The sequence below is a fragment of the Strongylocentrotus purpuratus genome, unplaced genomic scaffold, assembly GCF_000002235.5.
Source record: "Strongylocentrotus purpuratus isolate Spur 01 unplaced genomic scaffold, Spur_5.0 spur5_scaffold_6, whole genome shotgun sequence".
In the NCBI taxonomy this organism is placed as follows: domain Eukaryota; kingdom Metazoa; phylum Echinodermata; class Echinoidea; order Camarodonta; family Strongylocentrotidae; genus Strongylocentrotus; species Strongylocentrotus purpuratus.
In genome coordinates, this window is record NW_022145612.1 from 57,754,483 (window position 1) to 57,779,894 (window position 25,412).

The 25,412-nt window shown below is 37.7% G+C and overlaps 2 protein-coding genes across 2 annotated transcripts in view; one reads left to right on the plus strand and one right to left on the minus strand.

Moving 5' to 3' along the window:
- Positions 1 to 25,412, minus strand: part of LOC580222 (cadherin EGF LAG seven-pass G-type receptor 2) — a 64,865-nt gene that overhangs the window by 35,008 nt on the left and 4,445 nt on the right. The window contains exons 3-4 of the mRNA XM_031000089.1: positions 20,589 to 20,849; positions 17,043 to 17,247 (exon numbers count right to left, since the gene is read on the minus strand). Coding sequence (XP_030855949.1) covers positions 17,043 to 17,247; positions 20,589 to 20,849 — 466 coding nt within the window. The remainder of the gene's footprint in view (positions 1 to 17,042; positions 17,248 to 20,588; positions 20,850 to 25,412) is intronic.
- LOC115919329 lies at positions 6,442 to 9,375 on the plus strand. The gene is made up of 3 exons (XM_030972830.1): positions 6,442 to 6,742; positions 7,891 to 8,041; positions 8,946 to 9,375. Exons 1-3 carry the CDS (start codon positions 6,580 to 6,582, stop codon positions 8,971 to 8,973), a joined length of 342 nt encoding a protein of 113 aa, XP_030828690.1. The 5' UTR covers positions 6,442 to 6,579; the 3' UTR covers positions 8,974 to 9,375.

Here is a 25,412-nt window from a genome sequence, read left to right on the forward strand (position 1 = left end):
TATGCTTGGTCATCATACATGGATTAATTGTCCTGCAAATTATTCATGCATCTTTGACCAAATGGAATGGAGGGCTTTGCAGACTTCATTCAATGCAGAGCAGCATCGTACATGCCCTAGAGAAAATCGCGTAATCTTATGCCACTAGAAAGCAGGCTGAACTTGTGATTTTGGTGGGGGGGGGGGGGGGGGGGGGGGGGGGGGGGTGGGGGTGGGGGTGGTTACGATATTCACATTTAGTCGGTCATTGACTGTAGATTTGGGTTGGATGAAAATCCATGAGAGGAAGGATGTGAGATGGGAGGAAATGCTTTTAGAATGCATTAACGTGATCATGTCTTCAATGTTCATTTGCTGAGATAACACTTCATGCAGCTCCACGTTTTAAGAACTCTGGTGATTGTGATGATGATGATGATGATGATGATGATGGTGATGATGATGATGAATATAATGATGATAATGAATATAACGATTATGTCATTAAAAAAAGGACCAAATATCAACTTTTGTAATTTTTACAAATCAGTCTGATGGGTGAGTGAAAACTGGGTCTCATTGCTACCCTGAGAATTCATCAAACGCTGAAAGACCACATTTCACAGACAACAAACTTTATTAGACCCCAGGCCATGAGCTATTTCTGACCGCATATATACTGCAGTAATGGCTCTGTATGTGAATGGTCATATTGGGAATTTGCCGTAAGCGGGGGGAATTTCTGAAAGCAATCAAATGGGAATTTTGCATATAAAACTGGATGTTTTCAGGGGAGGATCTAGATTTGGGGGAAATGAACAGAATTACAGGTCATTTTCTAAGGAGTTTATTTTGATTGGATAAAATTGAAGATGATTGAAATGGACATACTGGAATTGTAAAAATCACTACAAATTAAGGTGAAGCCAATAAGAATGGACACTATTTAACAAGCGTGTAAGTGTAATTCATAACGGGATATTGAAGAATTACTTGCCCTCCAGCAAACAAGACCTTTTAACACAATATTGGAAATTCATCTAAATATTATGACATCAAACAAGGCAGAAGGATGACACGACCTAATATTGTTTTGACAGATCCTATATTTCTGAGTAATAGAAATGGGTTCCCACTCCAGATAAATACAAGAGTGACTTACTTTATCACACAAATTGAATTTCTTGTATCGGGGTAAATATTTCATAATGCTACTTTAATAACTTAAATGGAAGCTGAATTTCTCATTGGGTATAACCTAAATTAACCCATTGTCTACTGAAACCGCGTGGGCCTGTGTTATGCCTATGGGGATGAGAGAATGCAGTAGTTGACAGGTTAATATTAATTGCCCCTATACTCACATTTATCTTTCATACATTCCATCTGTCATTCTATCTTCCCTTATCTTCTGATATTTCATCTCAAATGAAGATGTTTCTCTACCACACCTGGTGTCTCCTCACAGTGTTATATTGAACTCCTGAATATCCATACACTTTCTATCCAACAAATACTTAATGAATGCTACTTTTGAGATCTAATATTGCATTTTTAGAAAAAAATGGTCTAATTTGTTCCAGTACGCAGTCGATTGGTTGCTCTTACTCATACATGCAGTCCAAAGTTAAAATTGTCCAACTATAATGCATTTCCTACCAAAAATTTTAGTCATGCATTTTTTATTTGTACGGTAGTCTTGATATTTCCATGTTAATGTAGTTTTCATTTGAATCAAGATTTTCTTTAAAACTCAAAGGAGATAAAAAGTAATCTCATCTAACATAGACAATCATATCCCAAAAAGCCTGTCTCAAACATGTCGCCATATCTGTGTGCCTGGGAGAACAAAAGATTTACATCTCTCTCTCACAGCCCAACGTCTGACATTTAAGGAGCTCCACGCCTCCACCTCCTTGATAGCCAAAACTGGGTCGATTGGACTGGTTTTCGGAAATTAGAACCGGGACTGAAATATTGGCCGTTAATGTGAAGAGACGGTTTAACAAGGCTACATTTCCTGAATTTGTAAGAGCCTTCTTTTTCTGCATCTAACCTTCTTGATTTATTAATTCAAAAGGTCTCTGACGCCAACAAAAGGAATAAAATGTCTTCACAGTGAGGAGTATAGACAAGGGAGATAAAAATGAAATATATATTTGAAAAATTATGCGGCTATAGAGCATTTAAAATGTCAATGTGCGTATTTATAAGCATCCTTGAATGATAGCAATACATTCCACATGTATGCCACATATTTCTCTGATAAACAAAAATGACATTTTAATACCATCAATAACACTAACTTCTTTTTGAAAGAGGACAGTGATTGTCCAGTAATGTTAGGATCTGTCAAAAACTGTTGTTTAAACAATCTCTGTTTCTCAATTTCGAAAAAGATTATCTACTCTTCTGCATTTCACCTGACTTTACTTGCATAACTAGATATTGCTAGTTCCCACACAAAATCCTGATTGGGTGAATTACAGGCCTGAATGATTAAAATCGATGCCGTTTTAAACATTCATGTGTACTCTGCCCAGCTAGCCACTCGCTTTTTCACATCATTTCTCATCTTTGATTAATCAAGAATCAAGGCTATCTAGGCCATCAACAGCCCAACCAATACACATCTGATGAGGCATCCCTGGAAAATGCTTTATGTATCGACGGAAAAGATACTGTATGTAGTTGTGAGTGTGAGGTGTGTATACAGGATGCACAAGCACACAATTATGTATACATGTATATGGAGGTGGTATATAGAGGTATATAGAGATGGGATGCATTAAGAGAATACATTCATTTGGGGGATTTTATTTCATGTTGTCAGTGTAAATTACCCTACCGTATGTTTGTGCTAGCTTTTATATTCTAATATATTGGGCAATCAATCATTTAGGTTAAGCTGACTAAAAGAAAAAAGCTAGAGTCCTTTTTGTGTTGAAAAGAGCATATCAGTTTTTCTACAAAGTACTAAAGTAGATATCTGTAATATAATATGCACAAGCACAGAGTTGATTTTCCCCTTTAGCAATGTAGCAGTCGCAAAAGTATGGCCACCATTTACTTGTCTTCTTCCTACAGACATACTTTTCAAAACATAAGACCATAAAAACAATATTTTTTTCTTCTTCAAAGAGTTTTGAACTACTTTCTACCATCTACCACTTCATAATAACCTTTCCGCAAACAACATTTTCACTCCTGGCACAGGAAATACTGAAAGTCAAGTGTGGGAATGTAGTGTCAGGAGTGAGATTGCCTGTATGGAAGTAGAGAGGGTCCAAATAACCCCTCTCCAGGCCCTCCAGTATAGTATTCTCCTCATTCTTCCTAAAGGCATTCACTCCAAAACATATGGCAAGAAAAACAACTTAAAGTCACAACACTCTTTCTAAAAATCCCCTTTTTCAAACTTTATAATTACTTTGTACCATCTATAACTCAACATTAACCTTTACATGACAATATTTCCATCCCATACATGTACATATGAAATGCCAAATGTATGGTGTGGTATTACTTGTAAAGAGGAGAGGGGCTAAGTATCTCCTCTCAATGTATAGTATTCTCCTCAAATAGTATTCTTTAAGAAGCATTTTGCACAGTTGAATATTACTTTGGTCCATGTACCATTCCACAACAACATGTTTACATTACCCCATGCACAGGAAATGCTGAATGCTGGGAGTGGGATTCTTTAGTGTCAAGAGAGGGATAGCTTGTACGGTAGAGAGGGTCAAAATATTCTTCCTACAGACATTCTTTCCAAAACACATGGAGAAAAAAATGAAAAGATTGCACAATATTCTCTATGTGAGCTTTTTGCAGGTTTTAGATTACTTTCTGACTGACATTTACATCTCTGCATTACACTTTCCACAACAACATTCGTACCCCTTGCACAGGAAATACCCAACATCTTGAGTGGGATTGTAGTGCATCAGAAGTGGAAATGAACAGAATGGGGTTGCCTTTATGGTAAAGAGAGTCCAAAGAACCCCTCTCAAAGTATAGTATTCTCCTCACATCAAGCCATTTCTGTGAAGTACTTCTATTGCCTCATTAAAGAAGAGGCGAGGAGGCAATGGGTCTGTGACATATGGAGGTACTGCACAAGGGTAACAGTGAAATTCTATCATTTTTCACCTCCTCAACAAAAATGGAAGCAAATAAATTTGAAGAGGCAAGTGTTCAACCTTTTTTGTCCATGAATTTCTTGCACATAAGATATATCCTCGTAAGGAATTTTGTCATGCAGTTTAGAAGTGAGACTGAAATGAATGAACATTTGCATGTTGATACTAATTACAAAGCAGTAACCCAGATAACAATACGGCGTTGGGCCAACGTCGGCCATGGTCGGCAGGGTCGCAGTCGGCAAGCCAACGTTGGCTAATCGTTGGGCCATCGTCGCCATTAATGGTGGCTATTGGTTGGCTCATTCGACGTTGGGCCAATGTTGGCTGAACATTGGTCCATTGTCGCCATTTTCACTGATAAATGGTGGCTATTGGTTGGCTATTCGACGTTGGGCCAATGTTGGCTAAACGTTGGTCCATTGTCGCCATTTTCACTGATAAATGGTGGCTATTGGTTGGCTATTCGACGTTGGTCCAATGTTGGCTGAACGTTGGTCCATTGTCGCCATTTTCACAGATAAATGGTGGCTATTGGTTGGCTATTCGACGTTGGGCCAATGTTGGCTTCATGTTGGTCCATTGTCGCCATTTTCACTGATAAATGGTGGCTATTGGTTGGCTATTCGACGTTGGGCCAATGTTGGCTGAACGTTGGTCCATTGTCGCCATTTTCATTGATAAATGGTGGCTTTTGGTTGGCTATTCGACGTTGGGCCAATGTTGGCTAAATGTTGGTCCATCGTCTCAATTATCACTGATAAATATTGGCTATTGGTTGGCAATTCGACGTTGGGCCAATGTTGGCTAAATGTTGGTCCATCGTCTCAATTATCACTGATAAATATTGGCTATTGGTTGGCAATTCGACGTTGGGCTAACGTTGGCTCATTGTCGCCATTTTCACTGATAAATGTTGGATTTTGGTTGGCTATTCGATGTTGGGCCAATGTTGGCTGAACGTTGGTCCATTGTCACCATTTTCACTGATAAATGGTGGCTATTGGTTGGCAATTCGACGTTGGGCCAATGTTGGCTAAATGTTGGTCCATCGTCTCAATTATCACTGATAAATATTGGCTATTGGTTGGCAATTCGACGTTGGGCTAGCGTTGGCTCATTGTCGCCATTTTCACTGATAAATGGTGGCTTTTAGTTGGCTATTCGACGTTGGGCCAATTTTGGCTGAACGTTGGTCCATTGTCGCCATTTTCACTGATTAATGGTGGCTATTGGTTGGCTATTCGACGTTGGGCCAATGTTGGCTGAACGTTGGTCCATTGTCACCATTTTCACTGATAAATGGTGGCTATTGGTTGGCTATTCGATGTTGGTCCACTGTTGGCTGAACGTTGGTCCATTGTCGCCATTTTCACTGATAAATGATGGCTATTGGTTGGCTATTCGACGTTGGGCCAATGTTGGCTGAACGTTGGTCTATTGTCGCCATTTTCACTGATAAATGGTGGCTTTTGGTTGGCTATTCGACGTTGGGCTATTGTTGGTTCAATGTTGTTCCATTGTCGCCATTTTCACTGATAAATGGTGGCTTTGGGTTGGCTATTCGACGTTGGGCCAATGTTGGCTAAATGTTGGTCCATCGTCTCAATTATCACTGATAAATGTTGGCTATTGGTTGGCTATTTGACGTTGGGCCAATGTTGGTTGGACGTTGGTCTATTGTCTCATTTATTACTGATAAATGTTGGCTTTAGGTTGGCTATTCGACGTTGGGCTAACGTTGGCTCATTGTCGCCATTTTCACTGATAAATGGTGGCTATTAGTTGGCTATTCGACGTTGGGCCAATGTTGGCTGAACGTTGGTCCATTGTCACTATTTTTACTGATAAATGTGGGCTATTGGTTGGCTATTCGACGTTGGGCTAAAGTTGGCTCAACGTTGGTCCATTGTTGCCATTTTCACTGATAAATGGTGGCTATTGGTTGGCTATTCGACGTTGGGCCAATGTTGGCTGAACGTTGATCCATTGTCTCACATATTACTGATAACTGTTGGCGTTTGGTTGGCTATTCGACGTTAGGCCAATGTGGGCTGAAAGTTGGACCATCGTCTTAATTTTAACTCATAAATGTTGGCTATTGGTTGGCTATTTGGCGTTGGGCCAATGTTGGCTTCATGTTGGTCCATCGTCTCAATTTTTTTTTTTAAATGGTGGCTTTGGGTTGGCTATTCGACGTTGGGCTAACGTCGGCTGAACGTTGGTCCATCGTCTCAATTTTAAATTTTAAATGTTGGCTTTTGGCTGGCCATTCGATGTTGGGCCAATGTTGGCTAAACGTTGGTCCATCGTTTCAAATTTTACTGAGAAATGGTGGATATATGTTGGCTAATATACGCGACGTTGGGCCAACCCGGGGGCCAACCTTGGCTTAACGTTGGTCTATATCGTCTCCATCTTTACTGATAAATAGTGCATATATATATTGGTTGGCTATATGACGTTGGGCCAACGTAGCAAATACGACCTAGTACCGCTACATCCGGGTAAAAAAAATTGCATGCGTGCGCATGCCCATGTGCTCATGCAATTGCAACGTACGTCAGCCATATCCTGTCCATTTGTCTGGATCAGTTGCCGGGGAGTACCAACACTGCATGGTAAATGAATGATTTTCTTTCTCTTTCAACGTTATTTTTGTGAGCATGTCGCGTGAAACTGATAAATTGTATAGTGTGAGAACTCCCCGTCACAAAGCGAGGGAAATAGCATGAGAAATTGTTAAAGTAATCATTGATAATTCCCTGTCCAAATGAAAGTGAAAGTGAGTACGAGCTAGTGTACTGCTCGTCGCTGCGTGCAATTGAAGTGTGAGTTATGGCTATGATGGCTATGATGGCTATGATGGGGGCCGAAGTGTCGGCATCAGATGCATTGAGTGTTTGCCGTGATAAATGTTAATATGTTCCTGACTTAGAGTTAGACCTAGGTGATGTATTGATGCATCATGTTGCAGCGTCCGTGACAGTGATGATGTTCATCCCAATATGCAATATCGACCATTGTTGGAAAGACCAATTGAATCAAATAGAGCTGAATGGGAAGACGCATCATTTTTGTATGCATATCTAAATTATATTATAGTCTCTGATACTTTCAGATTTAGAAGTAGGTCTATACTATACTCTGTAGTAGCTCAATATATGCTGATGATGATTCAGTTCGAAAAGGAATAAATTACGAGATTGAGCTGTGAATTAAGATATCCCGCTAGTACATGTTTGTAGGCTTGTAGCCTCCTGAAATCTTACAAGGGTGCCAAGTCTGCCAAAATATGCAAGAACTTTGTATTAACACATTTAGTGGATTGTGAGTGTGATGTGAAAGAGGTAGCTGGTGGGAATTACCCTCATTTTAGCATTTGCAATCATTTAAAGTCGCAATTGGCCAACCTCAATTTGATCAAATAGTAAATAGGAAAAACTATTGGGGGCGGGGGTAACACTGATCGATCCCATAATTTTCATTCACAATTTTCATTCACAAATTTGATTATTGCTGCATTTTTATTCTCATTTTCAAATTAGTTTTTATTGTTTATGCACATGTATATTAAATTGCTATAATTTGAACTGAAGGTAAATATTCTAATTATTTATTTTTAAAATTCTGACGTTCTTTATTAATACATTCAATTCTATATAGCTCTTCCAAATCCCAATACTTTTTTCTCCCATAATCCCTACAATTCTGAAATTTAAATATTAAATCCTGCATTTCATATCGTCAACTTCACAACAAATTCCAGATTCCTCTACCCGTTCAGATCCAGCTACCCCTACCTCGATCATCCAGAACAGCATCAACAGCACCAAGGACCCCTTCGACATCGACCCCATCAACCTCCAGAACACTGTCGACCCCAACGACCCCATTGACCTCAACATTCAGAAATATGGGTATGTCATTTGGCATTTTATTCATTTTGTATTTAGTTATACATGTAGACAGGATAGCACTTCTTAGTATTCGTTATAGTTGTGCCCTGCACACAAAGTACAAATGTACTGGATTAATGTACGTTTGTGTAGGACATAGCTGCTAACGGATGCTAGAATCTTTTTCCTGATTATATTGAGAAACTGTATTGTGATCACTTACAAAACTATTCACTTCAATGTTATAATGATGTGAAAGAAAATGCCACTCTTCTTCAAACATTTGTCCTAAAATTAGAAAGAATACAAACTTACTAAGGGTTTTGTGTTGTATGCAGAAAACGCAAATTTTGTATTCTTTCATCCATATTCTACTTCAAACACATTTGTTAGGGCAATATTCTATTTGCAGAAGTGTCCAGGTGTTAATGACATCCTCTTTTACATCATACCATTTAAGTGAGATTGTGCCATCTATTCTTTGGCTAATTTTGGGATCCAACACTTAAGAGGGGCTTTAAACTGTTATCAATCAAGCATCTCAACACTGAGCAAACAGATACTATAAATTGGTTCTTTCTATTGAAGAATATTACTGCCATTTTACCTCAAATGTATATTTCCTTTGTTAAGAAGAGTGTTTGATGCTACTCTAATTAAACAAGACAAAAATAAAAGAAATACATTCCTTTCTAATTTCCATACGTCTGGGTCATTCGCTCTAAAGTTTGAACGAAGTTATTTTCATGACAAAGTACTTCTATCCATGAAATGTCATCAAAACTAGGGAGGATGTGCCACTCAGGACTACTTCCCTTGAATGCCGTACTATTTGATTAATATCCGTACTATTTCAAGGTGATGTTTCCGTGATCTGCTTTTAAATCTTGTTTGGTTTCTTTCTTCTTCTTTTTTTTTGCCGCAGATGTCGAAGCTGTACCACCACAAGCTAGACAAGATTTTGATTCCGACTAACCCATTCTTTAAAGGTCCATTGCCTTAGGAAATTAAAACTTTTATGTCTTGTATCAAGACCCTTTTAAAGCAACATAATAACAATTGTTTCATAAATAAATGCCTCCTTATATTTTTTACAATGTTTTGAAAACCTCTCCAAGTTGCTCGTCTAATGGTGGACCCCGCCCCTTACAATTCTCAGAGTTCCTCGGAATGATTGACCAAAGGATTAGTGATGTTATATCAAGAACGATCTCCGCTTAGGCAAGCTACGGTGCTTGCTAGCCAGCTCTGCAGGCATTATGTTTTGTACACAAACATAAACAATAACTTTTGTTATTAAATAGTGTGCTATGCATCTTTACTTGTTATTTATTGTGGTGAAATTTCACTAATGGCCCAATTTTAAAAAGAGAGCTATACCATGAGTCGAAGAAGGTCGTAATTGATTTGAATGCCTGTATAACGTGTCAACTATAAATGCATGCTATAAAGAATTTCAAAGGTAAGAAAAAAATGTTTCATATATCTAAGTGACTGAATGTTTTTCGCATTACCTTCTTCTCAATTTAAAGAAATATTGAAAGTGGTATATCAGAGTGAAGAAACTTGTGTTTTTCCCTTTACAAGCTCTGCTCTTTCTTACTTCACTTTCAAATTTCCTCTCTTGTTATATAAACATTTAGCGATTGCTTTACTTCACACATTCAAGCAATGTATACTATCCCTCCTAAAAAAAAACAGTTTGTAGATGTGTTAACAATAGATATGGCGACGAAATGTATCAGCATCTCTGAAATGCTTAAGCATAAAAAATGTTGGCAATTTCTCTGAATTTTTATTTTTTATTTTTTATGGAACATTGTTTACATTAATTGCCTAGTTCTTGGTATGCAAATGGTGGACACTTTATTAATTTCTTTATATTTTTGTGCTGTACATATGTAGAGGAATCTTGTCATAAGCAATCGTGTTCGTCTGCCAGAAAGTTTGTTTTGTTTTACTCGGGAAGTTGTGAGGATTGTTTATTATATTCGTACAATGAATTTCAGTATGTTATGTTGTGTTACGTGTAAGCGACAATTCATTTTTATAACAGCTCCTATCGTCCTAGCATTCATTGATAGTAGGCCTATATTGTGACACATTGAGATACCTTGAACTTGAAACTATGTTTACATCTTTTTCGAATTCAAACGAAAATACAAAAGAAAGATGTACAATAATTGTATTACATTTACAACAGTTTGTTTATTACACATAAAATAAAGTATGTTTTATCACAAAATTAGTTTATTTTCCTTGTTCTTTTGTTTTGGAGGGAGGGGGGGGTGTATTCAGAGCAAATTCTAAGAAGCAAGATGGTGAACTTTTCATTAAAATGGGACAAATAAGTTGTTATCAAGTTTTGATAGTGATTAAAATGTACAAGATAATAGACATGACGAAATTAAAATAACATGTCCCTCTTGCTTCAATATTGTTATTATACATATCTTCCAGAGGGATCTAAGTCGAGTTCTATAATGAACTTTTCTCAAATTCAGTCTAATTTTGATGAAATTGTTACTATCTTCATTTTGTGGATTTTGCTCTGTTTATTTATTTAATCCAATCTTAAACTACTTGGCTTTTCCTTGTCACGTTGTGATGCATGTGTTTGAATGATTGTACATGTCCGATGTAGTATGATCTTGACGATGTTCTTATGAACGGACGACTGATGTTGGTGGGAATATGTTTTTGAGTTGGTGTTGGTAATGTCAGAAGGATGTTGGCATGAACTGGAAAGGGGAGGTACAACGTCGGCACATGGTGGGATACGGGTTGGCATAACGTTGCTTCTACGTCGGCAAATGGTGGAGAAGAGGTTGGCATAACGTTGGTCTAGCATTGGCACATGGTGGGAAAAGGGTTGGCATTATGTTAGGACAACGTCGGGGAGACGTCGGCACATAGTGTAAAAGGGGTTGGCATTACGTTGGTCCTACGTCAGGGAGACGTCGGCACATAGTGTAAAAGGGGTTGGCATTACGTTGGTCCTACGTCAGGGAGACGTCGGCATATGGTGGAAAAGGGGTTGGCATTACGTTTTTCCTATGTCGGCATATGGTGGGATAGGGGTTGACATGACGTTGGTCATACGTCGGGGGGACGTTGGCCCGATGTTGGCTTAATGTCATTTCGTCGCTGTCGAGCCAACGTTGGCCCGCCGGCAAGAAAGCCGTTGGCCCAACATCACATTGGCGACGATGGCGCAACGTAACAGCCCACGACGTCGGCACATGGTGGGATAGGGGTTGGCATAACGTTGGTCCAATGTCGGAACTACGTCGGCACATGGTGGGATAGGGGTTGGAATAACGTTGGCCCTACGTCGTGGAGACGTCGGCACATGGTTGAAAAGGGGTTGGTATAACGTTGGGCCAATGTCGAGGAGACGTCGGCACATGGTGGGATAAGGGTTGGCATAACGTTTATCCAATGTCGGAACAACGTCGGCACATGGTGGGATAGGGGTTGGCATAACGTTGGTCGTACGTCGGCACATGGTTAAAAAAGGGTTGGGACGACGTTGGTCCAATGTCGGAAAGACGTCGGCATACGGTGGGAAAGAGGTTGGCATAACGTTGGTTCAATGTCGGGAGGACATCGGCACATATGGTCGGATAGGGGTCGGCATAACGTTGGCCCGATGTTGGCTTAATGTCATTTTGTCACTGTCGGGCCAACGTTGGCCCGCCGGCAAGAAAGCCGTGGGCCCAACATCATGTTGGCGACGTTGGACCAACGTAACAGCTTACGTTGGCCCCACGTTGGCGTAACGTCGTATTGTTATCTGGGAAGAACATTACAAACCTATACTAAACCATAACACTTTAATTGCAGAAGAACACTGAAACAGCTTTCATAAAAAGTGTTTGATTTGGTAGGGGTAGAATGTGTATCAATATGAAATCTTTTGCTATTATACTGCAATAGAACCTTATAAAACCTTATCAGAATGAGATCAGGTGTACCATGCACTGCTAGGTATAGATATATGCTCATCAACATGATCTAGCAGCAGGAGAGAGATTAGGAGTAATAAATAATTCATATTCAGAGACGGATCCCCTTTCTATTGGAGTGTAATATTTAGGATGATAACAGAAAAAGGTGCTCTTTGATATTAAACCTTGTGTAACATCACGCTAATCCACTTCAGGTATTCCACGTTTCAACTTGATGCATGCATGGTCATCACGTAGCCTTCTCAAAAATTAATACCCCATTTCCTGAAGATTAAAAATCAATTTCCCAAACTGGAATCTAGTTGATGAGCGTATTATCATTATGATGTCCTCCATTCTGCTATTGACTGTAAGTCATTTTGTGCCAGACATGCATGGCCAATTTGAAAGACAGACACCATATTTGAAGAAAAATAATAATTTAAGAGATCAGTTTGCAACGTACATTTGGTTGCAGCTTTTTTCTGAGGGCCATTTCTTTACAAAAAATGTGATCATTGCAAGGGATTTGATCTACTTACCCTATCTATAACCTGTAAAAAGTTCTGAAATTCTTTTGTGAAAATTCAGTTATTCTTAACACTAACAACACAATGTACATTTTTCTTCCTCTTAAATGTCTTTTAATTATACAAGGGTGAGTTCAGCATTATCAAAATGGAAACTTAATTCAGTGTACTACATAGACTTAATTTGGGTTCAGCCTGAAAAGTGCAATCGAAACTTTTTTCAGTAATACAAGGCAAACTTTTCCATGCAAAACAAAGTTTGATCTTGAAATTGGCAACTGAGGTGATACTTTTTTCATCCTTGTTTGTTTAACTCTTTGTTTGCTTTGTTCGCCGATTTGCACGGACGTAGGCGTGCCAACTTCGCATTTTTGCACAGATGTATACGAGTCAATTAGACATTCATAATACCGCTCGCAGTGTGTAGCCACGCGTTGCGTTTACTATTGTTTACATTGTATACATCGCACACTTTCCGGTAAACTGTTTTTCTTCATAGTGTTACATTCGAAATTACCGTGTATTTAGCGGTTTTCTTTGGATTTTTTTTACTGATGTTACGATGGCACCTGCTGGAAAACGTCAACGTGTGTTTAGTGTAGAGGAGGCTCGAGATCTTGTTACTATGGAAGCATGGAGCATGGACTCTGATTCCGACGAATCGAGCAGTGACGAAGACTCTAGTGATAAAAGTGTTCCCTGAGAGTAGACTGATAGAATAAGAATGAATAAAAATTAATGAAAGAGCTAGAGATGACAGCAAGAAAGAGAGTAGACTGATAGAATAAGAATGAATAAAAAAAATGAAAGAAGGAGATAGAGATGACAGCAAGAAAGAGAGTAGACAGTGATAGAATAAGAATGAATAAAAATAATGAAAGAAAGAGATAGAGATGACAGCAAGAAAGAGAGTAGACTGATAGAATAAGAATGAATAAAAATTAATGAAAGAGCTAGAGATGACAGCAAGAAAGAGAGTAGACAGTGATAGAATAAGAATGAATAAAACTAATGAAAGAAAGATGTATCCTGTCTTGCCGTCATCTTTATATCTTTCTTTTATTATCTTTATTCATTCTTATGCTATCAGTGTTTACTCTCTTTCTTTCCGTCATCTCTATCTTATTATTATTATCATTTTCCTATCTATATGTACCCTATGTCTTGCCGTCATCTGTATATCTTTTTCTTATTATCTTTATTCATTATTATGCTATGAGTGTAATACTCTCTTTCTTGCCGTCATCTCTATCTCATTATTATTATCATTTTCCTATCTATATGTACCCTATGTCTTGCCGTCATCTCTATATCTTTCTCTTATTATCTTTATTCATTCTTATGCTATCAGTGTTTACTCTCTTTCTTTCCGTCATCTCTATCTTATTATTATTATCATTTTCCTATCTATAATTATGTACCCTATGTCTTGCCGTCATCTCTATATCTTTCTCTTATTATCTTTATTCATTCTTATGCTATCAGTGTTTACTCTCTTTCTTGCCGTCATCTCTATCTTATTATTATTATCATTTTCCTATCTATATGTACCCTATGTCTTGCCGTCATCTGTATATCTTTCTCTTATTATCTTTATTCATTCTTATGCTATCAGTGTTTACTCTCTTTCTTGCCGTCATCTCTATCTTATTATTATTATTATTTTCCTATCAATATGTATCCTATGTCTTGCCGTCATCTCTATATATTTCTCTTATTATCTTTATTCATTCTTGTGCTATCAGTGTTTACTCTCTTTCTTTCCGTCATCTCTATCTTTTTATTATTATCATTTTCCTATCTATATGTACCCTATGTCTTGCCGTCATCTCTATATCTTTCTCTTATTATCTTTATTCATTCTTATGCTATCAGTGTTTACTCTCTTTCTTTCCGTCATCTCTATCTTATTATTATTATCATTTTCCTATCTATATGTACCCTATGTCTTGCCGTCATCTCTATATCTTTCTCTTATTATCTTTATTCATTCTTATGCTATCAGTGTTTACTCTCTTTCTTTCCGTCATCTCTATCTCATTATTATTGTTATTTTCGTATCAATATGTATCCTGTCTTGCCGTCATCTTTATCTCTTTCTCTTATAATCTTTATTCACAGTAAAGTCCTTTCATTTCATATCACTATTTCTCTCTCATAATGTCTCTCACGTCCGTTCTCCATATTTTATTCATTGCATACTCCACTCGTCAATCATTTCTGATAATAAGCTCTCTCACAATAAAGTAAATGGAAAACAATGCAATATAGTTTATATTTTAAGATTGATTCATTCTTTCTTTGTATATCTATGGCTGTGATAAATGTACTTGAAATCAATTTTATTGAGGGGTAAAGAAGGTGAGAGAACAGATGCGGTGAACATTCATAATGAGACATTTCAATAAGATGCTGATTATGTCATGTATATCACATATAATATATTATGCCTATACCATTTTTACATGCTCATACCAGTGGGCAAAATCAATAACATTCTCTTATTTCTTATTGACTTATCATGGCACAACAAAGAAAAACATCCCCACGACGTCCCTTTTCATGCCCCGCTAAACCGGACATTGACAATAACCTGGGGTAATAGGGATTTCAATGGGCAGATTAGCCCATTGTCAAGGGTGGCTGAGCGGGGTACTTTCAAGTCTCTCCCTATTGAACTTCTTTTCTTCAACAACCTAAATACTAACCTTCTGAATTGTTAGAATACTTGAGCAAGGTATGTAAAGAAAGGTAAGAAGTCCACCTTTCTAATAGATTCGATTTGAAGATGTCTTATCATTGCTAAATAAGAAATTCTAGAGGGATAAAAAACTGCCGTAAATAAGAAAAATTAAACATTATATAATTATGATTATTATAAAAATGATAATTCAAAATATAACAAATGACGGTTCATCGAAAAGCACGTTTTCCGGTCTACAACTTTGCTGCACAATATTTTTCATCATGATCATCCAGTGAAGAGTTATAGCCTCTTGATTCAGCAGAGTCAATAAAGATTCCCTCGAAATGTGTGACCCTAAAAGAATGTGGCACAGGGGGGTTTTTTAAGTGGCGCATAAAGAGTTAAATCTGGGAGCATGGGCATGCAATATTCATCTTTTCCGATCTCAAAAGGCAAACACATCACTTTCCCATTCATTGATAATCCCCCAGCAAATATGGTGAAGGGGATTAGAGTTATCTAGTTACGCTGCAAATGCCTGCGAGATCCTGTTTTTCTATCCACTGATCAAGGCTCGTAATCAGATTGCCTCATGCCGCACTGGTTCCTGAAGATGATTTGATAGCGCATCCTTTCAGGGTCACATGATATTTCATATTTAAAATGAGAGGAGAGAGGGAGGATGAAGATGTGAGAACGTCTTGATGGGATTTCAATACTCGTTGAGTTTGTATAGGGCAAAAAATGGTGTTTGATTCCAGTCAAGATAGTTACATGGAATGGGTCGATTGAAACAAAATAACCCCATACAGCTGAATGTAATATAAGAATGAAATTTTATTACTTATCCATTACTTTTTTAAAGAGTCATTCTATATTTTCTCAACCTTTGTAAGGTTTCACAGATAGATAACTATTTGGGAATCTTCCCTGATTTAAGCAAAACAAAGATAAAAGTATTTTATGCAAAGGATACAATTTTTTGTTCTCAGAAATGTAATAGCTGACAGAAAGTGCTTACTCCTCTACTTCTACCTCTATGAAGAGAGAATCCAGTAGTATTGTTGATTGCATTGTTATTTTGGATGCAAACCTTTTCAATTATTCTAATGAAAAGATTCGCGATGATCTCTAAATGCAACCTCCTAATATAATTAAATCCTTCTCTTAATTGCCCCACGAGCCATCCGAATGAGGAGAAAGACATAAATCCAGAATCCTATGGGACACTTGAAAGAGCCAGTCCGACCACTTGTGTGCGGCGGTGAGGAGCCGGAAAATTGGGTCGTTTCATGGGAGATTGGTCATGTGAAGAAAGTAAATGGGGAGGGGGTCCCCCATGGGTTCTAAACACAGGCTATCCACCATCTTGCTTCTATGGCTTTCTTAATTAAACATAAATTTCCAATAGAGGTTTTTAAAAGTCCCACCAGGGACACCTGTTCGCAACTATGAATACAAAATTCTGCAGAATATATTAAGTGATATATAGAATATTTTTCAAAACAACACATAGATGTACTGTGCAAATTGCAGTACAGGGAAAATAAGATTTCATTCTATAATAAATTAGCACTTATGTATCTACCCTATGCATTCTAAGGAACCGTACATTTAGAAGATGAGATCAGTTAAAATAAATTAATTTAAAGAGCTTTCCTGGACAATACCACTTCTCAATATCCCCTTTAAATTTCCATTACTCTGAAATGCAGATTAATACATCAATTTCCTCCTACATACTTGACTTCTATTAAATGAAGACATTTTAAACTCTTGAGACATCCACAACATGGAAAACCCTTGAGCAAGCACGGGGATATTGAATACCAATGCAACATGGGATTCTGACTTACCCTAAAATTGTAATCAATCGCAACAGTGTGCCACTCCCCATCGCTGACTCCTCCCTGTCTGGATGCGGTTACCGTGGTGACAATGCTACCGGTGGAGAAGGAGAATCGAACCTGGCTGTTGACGATCTCCAGGGCGATGAAGTCATGCTGCTGGTTGTAGCGGCCATTGTAGAAGATCAGTCCGTTGGGCTCCGTGGAGGAAAAGCTGAAAGATGAAAGGATTTCAATTGATTAAGGAATATTCAAGATTATTCATCGACTTGAATTTTATAGGTGAAGAGAAATACCAGCATTTCTCATCAGAGCATGGTTATGAAATCTCTCATTTGTGATTCTAGAGATTCAGCATCTATGCTAGAAGCCAAGTATTTGTGCACTGCATATCCACACATTGTTTTCATAAACAGTAAAATCATTTTAAAATGTCAGGTGTACTGTTGAAATGTTATTACTCATTGAAAAATAAACACAATTGTATAGTTAAGAAAAGCTAAAAAAAAGGAAAAAACTTTCTGGAGTTGATTTAGTGCAAATTGTAATGTAAATATTGTAATGTCATTTTCTTGAATTTCTGATAAACAACCAGATTTCAGATTTCATCAATTTTGTAAAACTTTCTCTTTCCTACACTTTGAGGTTTTGGTAACAACTCCACACCAAGACATTGCCAAACATGGAAAATAAAGATGTAAATGAATGTAAATTAGCACACTAGTGAATTAAATTTCTTGCGAGATCTAGAATAGAATCTAGGATTAGATATCTCCGCTTGACTTGATGGAAGAGTGCAGGATGAGACATCGCCAGTACAATGACTTGTTGATCATCGTAAGCTTGCCTATATCCATCAACCGCACCTTCCAACCACCATCTATTTCTGCAGACAACGCAGAGATCTCACCTCAAAGATTTCAGAAGGGGACTTTGGTCGGTCAGGATGGATTGAATAATTGGAAGATGTATCGTCGGTGACATGGGTAAATTTGAACAAGGCCTGAATCATTAGGACACTGGTGAATCATAGCAATGGAAAGGCCAAGACAATGTAAGAAGGGTATCACAAGAGGCTTTGTCGTGCAGCGCTTGGGCTGGGAGATGTGTGTCGGTTTGATTAGAAGGGTTATTGGGGTGAGATGGATCTAGAATAAAAGGCGCTTAAAATGTCAGGTTAAAAGTGCCCATCTTGGCAACTTCGTTATCTACATGTACAAGACTTTCCCTGTGTTTGTTTGGTTCCTCGTCTTCAGTGTACTGAAAAATATGTACACTGCCACTGGCAAGCAGAGTTATAACTTGACAGAATATTTGGTTGCAATGGGCAAGCTGATTTATAGCCTTTTGAATACAGAGTTCTTTTTTTATTGTTCTAAGAGTATTCATCAAAATATTAAATCTTCATTTTCACTGAACGTTAAGTTTCAGTTAATTTTTTAAAGAAAAAAACAAACAAATCAGCTTTAAAAAAAAATTGTTTCCTTCCTTTAATTCTTATCATTTTCATTTCTCAACATTTTTATCTTATAAATGCTCTATAAGAAGCTTTTTTCTAAAAACACCTGAGTGTGTGTGTTTTTTAAACAAAATTATGAATTATGTGATTCTGCATGTACATATTTCCCATAAATCAGAATCTTTCTGACTCCAAACTACCATCTGTTTGTTTGGTATCAAATCGTAAAGCATTTTCATATTAAAAATCAATCCAACCTATACAAAAATTGACATTGAAAATTATACTTCAAAATTGAGTTTGATACATGGCTCATTTCATTCCATAGTGTCCATCCTTGGGCCGATCCCTTATGACATTGAAAAAGGGTAGATGAGTTAGATCAAACATAAATGGCAATATATAAGCTCCAATCATATTGGTTATAATTTACGTCAATCACATGGGTTCTTATCCATATTTTTCCACCTTTGAATAATAGTAGGTTCTCACGACAGTCCACGAACTCTAAGTTTAGGCTGTGTTTTTAAACTTCAAAGTGATCTTGTAGTCAAAGACCGTGTGGACGCACTCATGGTTACAACATTTTGAGTTTATACAAAGTTATAAACCATTAGCAACTTTAAGGTTAGCTCAAAGACTATGAGCAGCTGGGGTCCTCCCCCAAATTTATAAGCAGTGCTGACATAATTAACTTTGGGGTTATGCCAGCTTGTAGTTGAAATAAACGCTCTCCTGGCTTGTAGTTTAAAACTTTGAATACTGTGTTGTTTTGGTCCCTGTTTTGGTCCCACATGAACTATTACTGTTGTTAGTTCATCTTGATTTATAACTTTGATGTTTCGAAAACGTAAAGTTTAAAACTTCAACAGTCCCATGTAAACATAGCCAATATAGATATTTTCACAAAAATTTGTTGAGTATAGTGACTTCTTCCGCCTGTCTTTACACTATATGACCACCACAGGAAAGCATTTATCATGTCAGAGACATCTATTGACCTCCATAGACAAATATAATCTTGATTCAATTATTACAAAATCAGAAGTATCTGCCTCTTTTTATTCTTTGCCTCAGCGATGCCTCAAGGCACCAATCACATTTATTCTTTCTAACCCTTGTTGGGAAGATAGCAAGAGATCAAAATACATCTCTATCATATCATTTTCTAATAGCTGCCTTGTGATAATAGCTTCAGAATTTGGCAGAATAAATCATGTTTTGACACAATTGAATGGGAGTTTTGTGTCTGTTCTGATTATTTCATACATGAATTTGAACTTGTTGATTGAATTGGCACACAAAACTCCCAACTATTTAGGATTGCAGTAATTGTGATAAATGAACCATTTCAGGTCAAATGTCAAAAGCAAACTGTTTTCCTACATGGGCAAATGCACAATAATTCTATGGTGTCCCATCTGTTAATCCATAAATGGCAGAGTTTTTGCATGATGGTTTAGCCACAATAGATGGGTCACACAGCGTTCAAAGTGCTATGTATGAATTCAGTGTAATGCACAATATCAGGTAAAAATTGAATGCTTTGTACAGTGTCTCATCATGGCAGCAGGCCTATTACAAGGTAAAAACTTGAAACATTTTTGGATACATGTGCAAAGAGAAATATAACATACACTTTAAATCTTTTGCACAATAAGAGTACGGAATAACATTCTTTTTATCATTATTGAATGAACATGTAAGATTGCAGACTTGCACACCAGAAGGCCTTTGAGGCAAAAACCGCCCACATAAGGTTCCATACACAAATCTGCTACCGCAAACAATGGATACATTTCTCTTTCATTACTTGTTCAACACAGTGCCTACCAACTCCCTGTTCAACATAGTCATGGCCATTCACATTACACATAATGCATAATTGATGAATAAAATGCAGTTTGTAAATTAGCAATAAATATTTAAATACTAAAAACAATATTTTAAAATGCCACATAGAGTTGATGTATGACAATATTTTTTTTGAATGTGCACTTGATACAATCATCGTTGTTGTATTTCTTATTGTTTTTTCAATAGATATTATTCTTATTGTTTAGTACCGTTATTGATTAATGTTGTTTATTGTTTACCTGACAGACAGTTGGAGCCTCACTCTCTGACTCAGCGACCAGAACATCATGAACGATTTAGGCGGAAAGTTCCGCGTCCGAACCTCGCAGAAAGGACCGTCAAACTCGTACGGGTTGGGACAGCTACAATCAAAGCCCCCATTGAGGAAGTTTCGACAGGTTCCTCCATGCTTGCAGATGCTATCTGTTGAGCCAGTGCAGCGCTCAGTACCGCTGTCAATCTCACAGTTGGTTCCTGGATAAAAATGAAAGCAAGAGTTTCTATCATAAATAAAAGTATATCCATGTAATCCACTATGTTACTTCTGTGTATATAATCTGGTATCATTTCGGTGCAATGTCATGCAATGTTTTTAAGTATATGATTATAAAGAGATTGAGTTTGCATTCATAAAGTGCATAGAGATAGATACATATGAAGTACTTGAATATTACTGTTAAAGTTACATATACATGTAAAATGGATGATAATTTGAAAGTCATATTTGAGGATAAGAACATTTTCAATCACAGAATGATATAGAATTGTTGAAGATTGAGCTAGAAAATGTTTGGATAAAAATCCGGATTGCAAATGCAGGTAATAAAAGTAAAGTCATAGTATATATCATGTCCAATTTATTCATGAGAAATTAAAATCATGCTTCAAACAGGTGTCCTAAAAATACACTTTTATCATCTTTTTGTCTTCTAATAATTTGCAGTGACATTGACTCATAACATCGCCAGTAAACAAATGTGACATTAATGTTGCTATGCATATCTACATTTCATATCTGAAAAAGCAGTCTTGTCAACCACATACACAACAAAATTAATTTCGCATCACTCCTTCCCTGCGGAAGTTATGAGTCAAGGTCGCCGCAAGACAATGAGAGAAAAATAAAAGTTTGGAAATACACCCCGACTAGAGAAAGGATGACACCCTGGGAGAAAATGAAAAAGAAATCTAGATGGATATTCAATTTCTTGCCACCTCTTTGTTCACTACCCAATGACAGTCTAGCACAGATCAATACCGTCGCACGAGGTTTATGAGAGGGCCTCTGATGGGAATATTAAACTGTGAATATGGGTGGGGGTAGCTAGCGAAGTGAGAGGAAGTGATTAGGAGGGAGAGAGTCAACGTGCTTCAAGGAAGAGGTACAAGGAGAAAGAGTGAGAGAGAGAGGGACAGAGGGACAGAGAGACAGAGAGGAATACAGATGGTTTAAGAGAGTCGGGAGGAGAGATTGGACTATTTCTTAAGCACATAAGAAACTGTAATACAAATCTTGGTTTCATGAGGGATGGAGAATAGACAGGGACGAAGAAAGAGAGAGAAGAGATCTAAAAAGACAGTGAAAGATCTCCAGGAATAACAGCAGAGAGAGAGAGAGAGAGAGAGAGAGAGAGTAATAGAGATGAAAGTGATCCCTTCAACATTATGTACAAAACAGTCAAATCCAGTTTATGCAAGAAGGAATTGAGGCACTAGGGTGCAGGTGCATTGAGTAGCATTACACTTCCTATGAATAATGCTGAATATAGGAAATTACTGATCAACGTCTGTTTCTTTTAGAGCATATATGACTTTGAGGGTTTACTCTAGAAGTCATGTGATGTGTTGCTAGGTATCTAACCAAGTGTTCAGTTAAGGTGTGTATATCGGATGTCTGCTAAGCTGGAGGGTGACACAGTTATTACTTTGTTCTATGATGATGATGGCTGAAGGGACACATAATTAGCTCTGTATCACATGCAATTTGGAAAGAAATGCATGTTTGTGTACATTACAAACAAACAAAGTTACAAACCATGGTCACTTTGAAATTTATTTCAATCCATAAATGAAAAATTTGCATATAAAGGTACAGTCAGAGGAAGAGTTTTTAAATGAATATAACAAGATATCAAAGTGTTTCCTTGCCCACTGTCATATGAAGCTTATATTCATGATGACCATTTGCCATTTTAAAATGTAAAGGTTCGGATCTGCTTCTGAAGTAATATCTCTGATCTTAGCTAGTTGACTATTTAATATTCTTACAGGTATTCCCTTAAGCTTAATGCAGGAACCATTAAATTTCAAGAAGGAATTGGACAATTGGTTAACTATCTATCATATCAGCCGTTCCTCTTATCTAGCAATGCTACTTTAGCTATCAGAGAAGGAAGACATTCTGAGTCACATCAAACATACGATTTTCATCATCTGCTCCTGGTAAAGATTTAGCAAAGAGCAAAGAAGATGCTCAAATATATCTAATCAAGCAATGCAGAGCATCAGCTCTACATCATACACCTCTACAGAGGGTCTATGCTAATTAGGAGACAAAGACAGAAGGGAGGGAGAGAGAGTGGCTAGTTTGCCTGAGGATAAATGCATGGACAAATCATGGCCTGAAGACAGGAGTGGTAGGGATTAACCCTAAGTTATAGGATTATGGTAGGGTAACGCAGAGTGGGAACATAGAGAGCGAGGCATAGGGGAACATAAGGAGCGAACTCTCATGAGAAATAGGGTCAATGCTTCAATGCACCGAGCAAGTGACAATGTCATGCACTTTAAAGAGGATCATTTTGGGGAGGATTGAGAACTTGTTGGGTATTCCTTTCACAGAAATTAAATGAATTACATTCATGGAGAGTCAGACCTCGAGATACTGGAGGATAGATGTACAGATGGAGAAGTACAGAGGAAACAAGAAAGGTTTATGAGATAGATTGTGAGACAAGAAAGGAAAAGTGTTGCAAAAAATGTAATGCAGTGCACACAAAGAGATAGATGAGGGAACTGAAGAATGTCTGGGGAATTGAGAAAGGGAAGCAAAAAGACAGAGAAAGAGTAGAGAGGAAGGAAGAAGGGATAGAGAAATGATCATCTTATGTAGATGTGGACTTAGTATCAACGTAAATAGACTACATGTACGTTTAATTCCGAATGTATATGTATAAAGCAGCTATTTTTATTATAAGAATACCTGGGGGCAATTACACTTGAGTGATATAGGGAGTATCAATATGTAACGTGAAATGTAATCAAATTTTGTGTAGGTAGAAGTACAATCTACACTTGTAAATATGTTAATATTATCAAATAGTGTTATCAACCCATTCAGTTAAAGCAGTAGTCTTAACAATTACGGCCATGGATTTAAACCTTCTTGATGTTTAGATTCACCTGATTTATTCACTGATGTACAACCTACATTACAATGTTTTGGGTTATGGATAAAAACCTTTAAAGAGCTTTTCCAAAAAACTTTTATAGTTTAAATTCATCTCATTCATTTACGAATACTCAACCCTACATCATGATGGTCAGAGGTAACCCAAGGAGGTCTGAAGGGGTTCTCAGCTGATGACACTAATGGAATGAGGAGGTTCAACGTTCCCCAGGGGAACCTAAGATGACTGGATCATGTGCCGGCCGTGGCAGCCATGTTTGCACACGTGCCCCTAAAATCTGATTACCTGCTACCCTAAAAATGAAATTATACTGGATCCCCATCTATCCACCACTCCATATTTCCTCCAAGGGATAGTCCGTCCAAATTGTGACACTTTGGGATGAAGTAAGAGGGCAAATATTTCCATAAGAATTTCGCTGTATTTTGTGCAGGCATGCAATGGCTCTCCATTCATATTGGTAGCTGTAAGTTTTGAATAAAACTTGTAAAGACTATTCACACAAATTATCAAGGGATTGTGCAAAGTCACTTCATATCAGCTATTCATCTGCAATCCATTGAATATAGGTATATGAATTTAATTATCAACAATGGTTGAAAAAGAATAACTGCAAACACAGTTATAGGTGGGTTTAAAAACATAGATTTAAATGCAACAGGTCAATGGAAGCTGATTGTATATTAAACACTCCTTTGTTGAAACAGTAACTATATCGTCGCTTGCCCGCACAAAGGCCGCTAACGCGTTTCGCGGTTCAAAAGTTAGTTCCGAGATATCGCGTTTTAAAAGGTTTAAACTCACAAGTCTTCTTTAACAGAGAAAAATCACATATGAATACGTGGATTTTGGCATACTCTATTAGACTGGCAATTTATTTTTGCAAAACAAGCACTATTTTTTTAGTTATCGTCGATTTAGTGTTAGTGGCTTTTGTGCAGTGAGTTGAACGCGCTGGGCGTTCCCTGCACAAAGGCCGCTATGCGCGTAACGGCTTTTGTGCAGGCACTAAACATGCGCGTTCTATGCACAAAGGCCGTACTCTACGTGTTGTAGGTATGCGCTGTAATTTGTGCAGTTAGTTTCCCCAAAGTTGTAATTCTGTTTACGCATCCAGTTGCGGATCCTTGGCAGGGGCGGGGAGAGGGGGGGGGGGGGGGGGGGGGGGTTGAGTAAAAAAAAAATATTGCTCATTAACCCCCCCCCCCCCCCCCCCCCGCTTATGCGCCCTTTTTTTCTCACGAATTGTCCTCCCCCCCCCCCCTTCCTCGCCGCCGGCTGGATCCGCCTCTGCACACATCAGTAATTTGTGTGCTTCTCTGTGGAAAAGAGGGGCTTCTTTTCTTTATTTAGTTTATTGCTGATACACTTATAATATATTTGTTTTGTTTTATTTCGCCAATATTAATCCTTCTTCATCTTGTACATAAAATTAATGAAATGGGCTAGTTAAATGGATAAGCAGGGCCGTTACTTATTGTTTGTTTTTTTGTTTGCACAAAGGCCGTACTCTACTTTTTTATTAGGGGGGGGGGCGAGAGGTATCTCAACATAAAAATATACCACTGAGATAAAGTGTCAGTGTTGATTTAGCTAAACATATTGAAGTTGGGTGGGGGCGGTCTCACATTCTGTAACATTATCTTGTCATTT

Coding starts and splice junctions, on each gene's coding strand:
- LOC115919329 (XM_030972830.1), top strand. CDS start 6,580: ATGACGTTGGGCCAACGTAGCAAATACGACCTAGTACCGCTACATCCG. Junction 6,743..7,890: donor GGGAGTACCAACACTGCATG/GTAAATGAATGA, acceptor AACAAATTCCAG/ATTCCTCTACCCGTTCAGAT. Junction 8,042..8,945: donor CTCAACATTCAGAAATATGG/GTATGTCATTTG, acceptor TTTTTGCCGCAG/ATGTCGAAGCTGTACCACCA.